Source organism: Nerophis ophidion, linkage group LG22 (assembly GCF_033978795.1).
Source record: "Nerophis ophidion isolate RoL-2023_Sa linkage group LG22, RoL_Noph_v1.0, whole genome shotgun sequence".
In the NCBI taxonomy this organism is placed as follows: Eukaryota; Metazoa; Chordata; class Actinopteri; order Syngnathiformes; family Syngnathidae; genus Nerophis; species Nerophis ophidion.
In genome coordinates, this window is record NC_084632.1 from 40,452,512 (window position 1) to 40,463,943 (window position 11,432).

The 11,432-nt window shown below is 43.5% G+C and overlaps 1 protein-coding gene across 2 annotated transcripts in view; it reads left to right on the plus strand.

Moving 5' to 3' along the window:
• The window catches only part of LOC133540855 (tetratricopeptide repeat protein 14-like), a 66,310-nt gene extending 56,355 nt beyond the window's left edge, over positions 1-9,955 (plus strand). The window contains exons 12-13 of one of the 2 annotated variants that reach the window (XM_061883833.1): positions 332-441; positions 2,117-9,955. In XM_061883833.1, the coding sequence (XP_061739817.1) occupies positions 332-441; positions 2,117-3,056 (1,050 nt within the window). In that variant the 3' untranslated portion in view covers positions 3,057-9,955. The remainder of the gene's footprint in view (positions 1-331; positions 442-2,116) is intronic. The other variant, XM_061883834.1, reaches the window with a different exon arrangement.
• Positions 9,956-11,432: the final 1,477 nt, after the last annotated feature.

Below are 11,432 nucleotides of genomic sequence, written 5' to 3' on the forward strand. Positions count from 1 at the left end.
ACCCGTCTGTTTTCACCTCGGAACACGGTTTTTCTCTGCTCATGTTTAACACTCTGCATCTGCCAACTTTTTGGTACGCTCCCACTTTTCCTTTGGCGAATACATAATTGCAACTAACATCGTCATAATCGTGTTTGATTTTGCGATCACTTCTTTTCAAACCCTCTGCTTTACAATTCCATCCCCTCTGCATAACAACTGAATGATCATTTGACTGAATGCCATTTCTGCGGTCATTGTTGCATGGGATGGGTCATGGGGAATTTTGCATACTTCTGGACTCTGGCTCGCCCTTGGTGTGATGAAATTATTTCGCCTCGTGGCTGTAAAGAATTCGATTCGCCTTCGGGAAGAGGCGCTCACTAAAGAAGCGGCAGACAAAGCTAAGAGCGGTCAGAGCAGTGCGGAGAAATTGCGTAAGATCTTAAAAGAGGAGAAGAGGTGAGTAATTCCTGTCAATCTTAAAAAAAAATATATATATATTTGCATGATTCAGTGAAAAGTACAAACACGTTTCCATATGAGTTGGGAAATTGTGTTAGATGTAAATATAAACGGAATACAATGATTTGCAAATCCTTTTCAACCCATATTCAATTGAATGCACTATAAGGACAAGATATTCGATGTTCAAACTCATAAACTTTATTTTTTTTGCAAATAATTAACTTAGAATTTCATGGCTGCAACACGTGCCAAAGTAGTTGGGAAAGGGCATGTTCACCACTGTGTTACATCACCTTTTCTTTTAACAACACTCAATAAACGTTTGGGAACTGAGGAAACTAATTGTTGAAGCTTTGAAAGTGGAATTCTTTCCCATTCTTGTTTTATGTAGAGCTTCAGTCCTTCAACAGTCCGGGGTCTCCGCTGTCCTATTTTACGCTTCATAATGCGCCAAACATTTTCAATGGGAGACAGGTCTGGACTGCAGGCGGGCCAGGAAAGTACCCGCACTCTTGTTTTTTTACGAAGCCACGCTGTTGTAACACGTGCTGAATGTGGCTTGGCATTGTCTTGCTGAATTAAGCAGGGGCGTCCATGAAAAAGACGGCGCTTAGATGGCAGCATATGTTGTTCCAAAACCTGTATGTGCCTTTCAGCATTAATGGTGCCTTCACAGATGTGTAAGTTACCCATGCCTTGGGCACTAATGCACCCCCATACCATCACAGATGCTGGCTTTTGAAATTTGCGTTGATAACAGTCTGGATGGTTCGCTTCCCCTTTGGTCCAGATGACACGATGTCGAATATTATCCAATAACAATTTGAAATGTGGACTCGTCAGACCACAGAACACTTTTTCACTTTGCATCAGTCCATCTTAGATCATCATGGGCCCAGAGAAGCCGGCGTTTCTGGATGTTGTTGATAAATGGCTTTTGCTTTGCATAATAGAGCTTTAACCTGCACTTACAGATGTAGCGACGAACTGTATTTAGTGACAGTGATTTGCTGAATTGTTCCTGAGCCCATGTGATGATATCCTTTAGAGATTGATGTCTGTTTTTGATACAGGGAGGGATCGAAGGTCACGGTCATTCAATGTTGGTTTCCGGCCATGCAGCTTACGTGGAGTCAATTCTCCAGATTCTCTGAATCTTTTGATGATATTAGATGATTAAATCCCTAAATTTCTTGCAACTGCACTTTGAGAAATGTTGTTTTTAAACTTTTTGACTATTTGCTCACACAGTTGTGGACAAAGGGGTGTACCTTGCCCCATCCTTTCTTGTGAAAGACTGAGCATTTTACGGGAAGCTTTTTTCATACCCAATCATGGCACCCACCTGTTCCCAATTAGCCTGCACACCTGTGGGATGTTCCCAATAAGTGTTTGATGAGCATTCCTCAACTTTATCAGTATGTATTGCCACCTTTCCCAACTCCTTTTTCACGTGTTGCTGGCATCAAATTCTAAAGTTAATGATTATTTGCACATTTTTTTTATCAGTTTGATCATCTCTTTGTAGCATATTCAACTGAATATGGGTTGAAAAGGATTTGCAAATCATTGTATTCTGTTTATATTTACATCAAATTTCCCAACTCATATGGAAACGGGGTTTGTAGTTTTGAACAGACACAATTCTCAGCATGTTTGTTTCTGCTAGGATGAAACGAAAACGGAAGAGATCCTCCCCTTCCTCGTCAACATCCCCTTCCTCTAGGAACTCCTCCACTTCATCGTCCTCGTCCGATCACAGGAGGTCCAAAAAGAAGAAAAAGAAGAAAAGGCGGTCGCAGCGGGAAAGCAAGCGCCATCGCAGGCTCTCTTCAAGAGAGAGCAGCAGGAGGAGTGAAGATGGTAAATGTGGGAAAAGGAGGAAGGAGAAAGAGGAGGATGAGGAGCTGGAGTGGTACCCGGAACCTCCTAACACCTCTGCCACCTTTCTCAACCAGAAGGGAGGCCGAGGTTTTGGAGTAATGGACGAAGAGGAGGAGGGGGAGGCAAGTAGGAAGGGTAAAGCTGGCAATGGCGCAAGGATCTGTTTGTACTCTTTGTCAGGAACCTCAGAAGATGAAGGGTCCGAGTGTCCATCTCATTCAGGAAGTAACTATAAGGTTAAAGTAGAAAGCAGCTCCAGGACGATGAAGAGTAGCAGTGGAAGTCCAGAAAGAACTATGCGTAGAAATAGTAGTCACAGGAGCGTCGAGCGAGGAAATGAGGACAAAAGGAGGAGAAGCTTAGATGAGAGGAAGCGCAAAATATCTTGCTCGTCTTCCGAGTCCTTGTACTCGAGGAAACCTGCGGATGCCGAACATTCAGGACACTGCGGTCAAAGCAAAGGTTTCCCTCGGAGGAGCTCCTTGGGAAGCGAAATGTCTGAAAGCCGAGGCTGGGAAAAAGAGGAGGCTTGGGAAGAGACGTGTCGGGGTAAGGACAGAGCCGAGGAGGAAAAGGTAGATAGAGGCAGGTCTGAGTCTGAGCAGGGTGGAGAGATCTTGGTCCCGGGGGGAAAGGCCAAAAAGGACCTTCCTGCAAATTTGTTGGACATCTTCAACCAAATTGCCAAGTTTGAGAAGGATAAAGGCGTTAGACCCAAAAAGTAAACAACAGATTTGGAAAGTTTAAATATCGTGTGCCGCATTTTTCAGGGTATAAGTCGCACCTGCCAAAAATGCATAATAAAGAAGGAAAAAAACACAAGTCGCATTTTCGGGGGGAAATGTATTTGATAAAACCCAACAATAGACATTTGAAAGTCAATTTCAAATAAATAAAGAATAGTGAACAACAGGCTGAATAAGTGTACGTTATTTGAGGCTTAAATAACAACTGAGAAGGTGTCTGGTATGTTAACCTAACATATTATGGTAAGAGTCATTCAAATAACTACAACATATAAAACATGCTATGCGTTTAGTAGGGGTGTAAAGGTACACAAAAATTTCGGTCCGGTACTGTCGTGGAATTTTTTAAAGACGATACTTTAGTGACAAAAATGATTTATTAAAGTAACAAACAAATAATAACAAGCTTCGCAAAGCGAGACCAAACCAGAACGACACATCCGTTCGTTCCAGCTTGTTCTAACCCTTTTAGAATATGTCATGAAGTCCCACCCTCCATGCTCATTTACATACAGTACACCAAGTGGAATGAATACCCAAGTCCTGTGAAGAAGGAGAGGGTGTCGTTTGTCCATAAAGGTTAGGGGTGGGGGGTCACTCAGGAAAGGGCAACAGTTTAGCACGGGGGGGGGTGCCAGGGAGAGAAAACACACATGCCCAGGTCAACTAAAGTCCACATGTCACATCAAAGACACAGGAGACCGAGCTTGATCAGTTAAGAGATCTCTTGCTAAGTGTCAAATCCCTGAGCCCAATAAAGAACTTTTGGTACCCAGTTCAAAGAACATCATCTATTTAAACGAGTATAAGTAAATTTGCTATCACAATACCTACCTCGGTTCGGTTCATTTTCGGTACAGTAAGAAAACAACAAAATATACATTTTTTTGGTTATTTATTTACCAAATTTGCGAAATCTTCCACCAAAAATATTTTTCTTCATGGAATATTTTATGCGAAGTAATCAAAACCTTGGATAGGTCAATAATTCATAATATTGATTTTGATTCAATATTTTGTTTAGCCTTTAAGCTTTTTTATTTCACTTTTATTTATGTTAATAGTATTTTTAGAATGAGCTGTGGGCGTTTAAAACAAATGGCTTCCGGGGCACACTTTTTGACACCCCCGCTATAGATAATAAAAAATAAAATCTGATAAATCTATGGTTAAAAAGCAGAGCCTGGCGACGCATGCGCGTTTATCTTAACTCTCTCTCTGTCTCTGTCTCTGCTCCTCTCTCACGATTGTTGCTGCGTGCACAATTTTTGTTTTTAGCCCCTTCTTAACGCTGAACGTACATTGAAAATACACTAACTTAAAGGCCTACTGAAAGCCACTACTACCGACCACGCAGTCTGATAGTTTATATATCAATGATGAAATATTAACATTGCAACACATGCCAATTAATAATGGAGACGTCAAAGAAGAAAGCTGTAGGTGGGAAGCGGTGTATTGCGTCCGCCTTTATTAACACAAACACAGCCGGTGTTTCCTTGTTTACATTCCCGAAAGATGACGGTGAAGCTTTACTATGGAACAGAGCGGTCAAAGGAACATGGTTCCCTACCACATGTCAACCGGCAGGTTTCGGTGAGTAAATGGTGGTAATAAGTCGGCTCTTACTATAGACATGAGCGGAGAGCTTGCGTCGTTCCTCATGCACCTGTCAAAGAGGCAGCTGCGACTCTCTTGCCTCCTCCCAATGGCCGCCCCCGACTGTCGAATGCTTCCACCGTGGAGGAGAGAAAACAAAAAAAAATCTCAGGCCGGCCCGATTTCGCCTCGTCGAGAAACGTGGCTTCCCTCGCAGATACTGGCGGTCACCACACCCGTGGCCACACCCCTCCGACTTTGAGGTTGTACAGGTACGACCATATAATCTCACTAAAACACTAGTAACACAATACATAGATAAGGGATTTTCCAGAATTATCCTAGTAAATTTGTTTAGTAACATATGAATCGTTCTGCCGTGTAGTTTTTTTTTTTCTCTAGTCCTTCACTCTAACTTTCCTCATCCACAAATCTTTCATCCTCGCTCAAATTAATGGGGAAATTGTCGCTTTCTCAGTGCGAATCGCTCTCGCTGTTGGTGGCCATGATTGTAAACAATGTGCGGATGTGAGGAGCTCCACAACCCGTGACGTCACGCGCACATCGTCTGCTACTTCCAGTAAAGGGAAGGATTTTTTACTAGCGAGCAAAAGTTGCGAACTTTATCGTGGATGTTCTCTACCAAATCCTTTCAGCAAAAATATGGCAATTTCGCGAAATGATCAAGTATGACACATAAAATGGACCTGCTATCCCCGTTTGAACAAGAACATCTCATTTCAGTAGGCCTTTTAAAATGCCGGACATTTGAGGCATTTAAGGAACTCCACCCGGACAGCCCCGCAAAAGAGGACATATCCGGTGAAAAGAGGAGGTTTGGTCACTATCGTTGCCCGGTCGCTGCTAGCATGCCGTGTGTTGTCTACACAACGTGCGGTACGCTACTTAATATGTCCGTGTGGAAACTCGTTCGGTACACCTCCGAACCGAAACCCCCGTACCGAAACGGTTCAATACAAATACACGTACCGTTACACCCCTAACGTTTACCAAACAGTCTGTCACTCCTAATCGCTAAATCCCATCAAATCTTATCTTACGTGAACGAGCTACATAATACTATTTGATATTTTACCGTAATGTGTTAATAATTTCACACATAAGTCGCTCCTGAGTATAAGTCGCAAACTGTGAAAAAAACTGCGACTTATAGTCCGAAAAATACGGTACGTTAGAAGTGGAAATAGGTCTTTTTTTTTTCTTTTTTTTTTAAATCCGCATTTGTTAATGTGTTGCTTACACCCTGGAAGAGAGGGCTGTAATTGTGGGAACGGTGAATAAACATTTAGAAAGCAGGGATGTGCCTGAAAAGAAATATGCTGAATGCCACACAAACTGACATTTTGAGTTATAAAAGAAATGATTGGATGTGCTTCGGTGTTAAACATATTTAGGACATTTTTGGAAAGGGACATCAGACTCACCATTGTGCATCGATTTAATACAACTCAACTGGTAATGTTTTTTTTTTTGTTTTTTTTGTCTTTTTTTTTTTTTAGCGCGACTGTACTAAAAAAATGAATGTAAAAGTCTGATCATCACACTTTCTTTCGGGCACTTACTTGGCCCGTGCTACAGTAAAAACAGATTAACAAACAATACACAAACCAAAAAAACGAGACAATAAAAATGATGTTTTTACATACTTCATCCTCATTTTTGAAGTTTATGCATCTGCTTTTTTGTAGCGCTGCCATAACCCCGAATGGAACTTACCTATCTTAAACGAAATAAAATAAAAGAGGGCCCTTGGTTATATTAACTTTTATCCTTGAGATAGGCATTTTTCACAGCTCTGAAGAAGGTAACAAATACAAATGTGTGAACATCAAGGTGTGCCTGTATGATTTGTCAGTGTAAAAAACAACTATTTCCTGGATTGGCTGACTTTTTACATGTGACTTTTTGCTCGTTTCTGCCGTTAGTTGTCTGCTTTTTTTGGGGTGTGCATGTGAAGCAATTTGTGCTTAGAGTTGAATGAGTACCGTATTTCCTTGAATTGCCGCCGGGGCGCTAATTATTTTAAAACCTCTTCTCACTCCGGCACTTACCAAAGGCATGCGGTAAATTTAGGCCTGCGCTTAAAAATTTGAGTGTGATGTAAGGATACCATCATAAAAAGCACATTTAATAAAAAAAAACATTATTTTGGTCTTACCTTTACTTATAAATAATCAATCAATCAATCAATGTTTATTTATATAGCCCCAAATCACAAATGTCTCAAAGGACTGCACAAATCATTACGACTACAACATCCTCGGAAGAACCCACAAAATGGCAAGGAAAACTCACACCCAGTGGGCAGGGAGAATTCACATTCAGTGGGACGCCAGTGACAATGCTGACTATGAGAAACCTTGGAGAGGACCTCAGATGTGGGCAACCCCCCCCCTCTAGGGGACCGAAAGCAATGGATGTCGAGCGGGTCTAACATGATACTGTAAAAGTTCAATCCATAGTGGCTCCAAGACAGCAGTGAGAGTCTCATCCACAGGAAACCATCTCAAGCGGATCAGCAGCGTAGAGATGTCCCCAACCGATACAGGCGAGCGGTCCATCCTGGGTCCCGACGAGCGGTCCATCCTGGGTCTCGACTCTGGACAGTCAGTACTTCATCCATGGTCATCCGACCGGACCCCCTCCACAAGGGAGGGGGGGACAAAGTCCATGCGCAGCTTATTCTGATCAAAAGCATCGATAACTTGTTTATAGAAGTCTTCCTTATCTTTCTTCAGTTTTAAAAGTCTCTCTGTCTCGATGGAGATCTTCCTTTATTACCTCCTGCTTCGATTGAAAGTCCAGTTTAGAAAACGGTTTTATTTTAGATATGTAATCCTCCATGTTAAAAGTGCAAGCGAGAGGAACAAATAAACGATCGCTGCTCACTCTTGCTGCTTCTTCTGCAGCCGAGTAGTCGCAAGAAGGATCACTAGCGCCCTCTACCAACTGGAAGCGGGAGTCATTTAATGACTCATATTTGACACACGCAGCTACGGTATATTAATAAAACATAGCTGCTTACTGTTCTTTTTAGCATATCCAATAGCTTGGACCTTAAATCCTACTAAATAGCTCTTAATCTTCTTCCCTTTATGCGATTTGAAATGATTGAAATCAGCCTCCTCCATTTTGAAAATGATGACAGGTGAAGTGTCACTCGTGACGTGACGAGTTTGACCCTGCGGAAAATCCAGACCTGCGCTAATAGAAATAATATTTTGCGAAACGAGTTTGACCTGGCGTTAATTCTGAGCCGGCGGTAATGCTAAGCATGCGCTAATTATTTTTCGAAACGAGTTTGTAATAATTCTAGGCAGGCGCATACTATCTACCCGGCGGCAATTCAAGGAAACGCGGTATGTGCATAAAAAAATGTCTTGTTCTGTAGTCAGATTTGTGTGATTGCCCGATTTTTACACGTGACTTTTGCGACGCTCCTGCCCTGTCAGAGTCGAACGTCCGTGCAGAGATTCGAAGTTGTGGAAAAAGTTGCCCGTCTGTAACTTCACCTTGCCTTTCCCCATACTCGCCACTTGCATCCACTCTCACTCGTGTTGGTGTCAAAGCCAAAAACAAATTCAATTGACTTTCTCTTACTTTGTATAAATAAAAGTTTAGGTTTTAGTGGTAGTTGTCCTAAGTATTTTGTTTTCAAATGAGTTATCAGTTAGGTTATCCGGCCAAAATGGTCACCTTTCTTCCGTCAGGGGCCAGGGGTTCTTGCGATAGGGTAATTGTGGCAGATTGGTGTACAGTTTACACATACACACCTCTGAATACTGACACACAATTCTTATAACGTCGGAAGCATTCGCCCGACTCCGCAGTTCTGTCTGGGAGAGCAGAGGGCTCAGCCTACGTACCAAACTTAAGGTCTACCGTGCTGTTGTCCTACCCGCCCCAACTCTATGCCTGTGAGACCTGGACTGCACACAGCCGGCATGCTAAACAACTTAACGCCTTCCACATGAGATCCCTCAGGAGGCTGCTCAACATCAGGTGGAAGGACAAGATCCCAGACACTGAGGTCCTCCACAGAGCTGAGATGGAGCACATCTATGCCATCCTCAAGTGTTCCCAGCTTGCCGCATGTCAAACAAACACCTACCAAAAAGGGTCCTGTACGGTGAACTGCACCATGCAAAGCGCTCACGCGGCGGACAGCGGAAACGCTTTAAGGACACACTAAAGACCAGTCTCAAGGGCTGTGGTCTGGACCCAGAGACCTGGGTCCAGGTCGGCCGACCCCGCAGTTCTGTCGGAGAGCAGAGGGCTCAGCCTACGTACCAAACTTAAGGTCTACCGTGCTGTTGTCCTACCCGCCCCAACTCTATGCCTGTGAGACCTGGACTGCATACAGCCGGCATGCTAAACAACTTAACGCCTTCCACATGAGATCCCTCAGGAGGCTGCTCAACATCAGGTGGAAGGACAAGATCCCAGACACTGAGGTCCTCCACAGAGCTGAGATGGAGCACATCTATGCCATCCTCAAGCGTTCCCAGCTTGCCGCATGTCAAACGAACACCTACCAAAAAGGGTCCTGTACGGTGAACTGCACCATGCAAAGCGCTCACGCGGCGGACAGCGGAAACGCTTTAAGGACACACTAAAGACCAGTCTCAAGGGCTGTGGTCTGGACCCAGAGACCTGGGCAGCCGATGCCCAACACCGTTCAAACTGGCGCTCTGCAGTCTGGCATGGTGTAACAGACTTTGAGGAAAAACGCATCCATGAAGCCGAACAGAAGCGACAGCTCGGCAAGACCAGGGACTGTTCCTCCCTCTCAGCCAGCCATAACCCGCCCTCACTGCAGCCGGTCCTTCCGTTCTAGGATTGGCCTCATCAGCCATCTTCGCACGCACAAATCAACGTGAAGTCACCTGGTCATCTTCGAAAACGAAGGACGAACATGATAACGTCAGAAACGAAACAAAAAGTCAAGAGTCAAAAGACAGCTAATTGAGGAAATACGGACAGACCGATTTAGTTTTACCCACAGACAAATCATCCGGACCAACAACTGAAAACACTAATTACACACACATTGAGAAACCGACACACAGATGAGATCACAGACACATTTTAAGATAAACATTTGCAAATAATTTTGCCGCAATAGTTAGAATATGGAATGAAATGTAGTACACAGCTTTTATTTGATAGGTCACTCATTGTGTGGTGTTCGGGTCTGTGGAACCCGTTTAAATTTTTTATTAAAAGAAAAATGATACAATTAATTTTTCAAACTGAGACTCACTGACTTTGGCTCATTTTCTGTGAAGAACATATATCAGAAAACATATTTAATGACCACGCACCATACACCCGCCCTACACATTTCTATTACCTACAATATGTGCGGGGCTTATAGAAGTGTGGAAATGGATGTTTTGTGTACCACACACATACACACCTACAGCAGGCCTAGACAGGAGGAGGACAGGAGTGTAGGTACACAAAACATCAAAGGGTCAAATGTGCGAGAAAATGAGAGCAGACAGTATTGACAAACAATGTTCCAACCTTGTGTGGGAACCACAGGTGCGGAAACACAAAAGAAGAATCCTTGTGGATTGCAGAAACCGGCAGAGAACTTTTCCGTGCAACGTTCATATTGTTGTTACTCAGCCAGCCTTTGTGGGTCTGATGGACCCGGTGCATTTTGTTGCACTTTTATGTTAAAATACTGAACAGATGTTTGTTTGGATAAGGTAAACATCCATTCAGTATTTTAACATAAAAAAGTTTGATTGTGAGGCATTAAAAGCCACAAAATGCAACGGGTCCATCAGACCCACAAACGCTGGCTGAGTAACAATATGACATTACACAAGGGTTAAATGGCTTTATTTAATCAGTTAATTATTTAAATGTTTTAATGGCTTCACCAATTTTTTTCTCAACTTGTTTCTTGATTTAATTATTTCATGAACATGTGCTTCATGACTTTTATCTTTCAGGCTCAGCTTCTAAAACCAGTGGGCGGATTCTAACACCCAATGAGTTACTTCCACTGGTACTGGTCAATATCTTGGTCTTATGGTGCGGAAATAACTCCGACAACTTCAACCAATTCCTCGACTTGCTACGTTCTCTGCGTCAGTATGTCTTGTTTCCAACTACTTAGCAAGATTTAAAATATCCAACACCAACTCCCGAAAACTCCTTGTACGATCAGTGCCAGAGCTTGGTCCGCATTGCCGGCAGTAAGTCGAACACATTTCCAGTGAGGGTTGGACTCCGCCAAGGCTGCTCTTTGTCACCGATTCTGTTCATAACTTTTATGGACAGAATTTCTAGGCGCAGTCAAGGCGTTGAGGGGTTCCGGTTTGGTGACCGCAGGATTAGGTCTCTGCTTTTTGCGGATGATGTGGTCCTGATGGCTTCATCTGGCCAGGATCTTCAGATCTCACTGGATCGGTTCGCAGCCGAGTGTGAAGCGACTGGGATGAGAATCAGCATCTCCAAGCCGAGTCCACGGTTCTTGCCCAGGAATGGGTGGAGTGCCATCTTCGGGTTGGGGAGGAGACCTTGCCCCAAGTGGAGGAGTTCAAGTACCTCAGAGTCTTGTTCACGAGTGAGGGAAGAGTGGATCGTGAGATCGACAGGCGGATGGATGCGGCATCTTCAGTTCTGCGGACGCTGTATCGATCCGTTGTGGTGAAGAAACAGCTGAGCCGGAAGGCAAAGCTCTCAATTTACCGGTCGATCTACGTTCCCATCCTCACC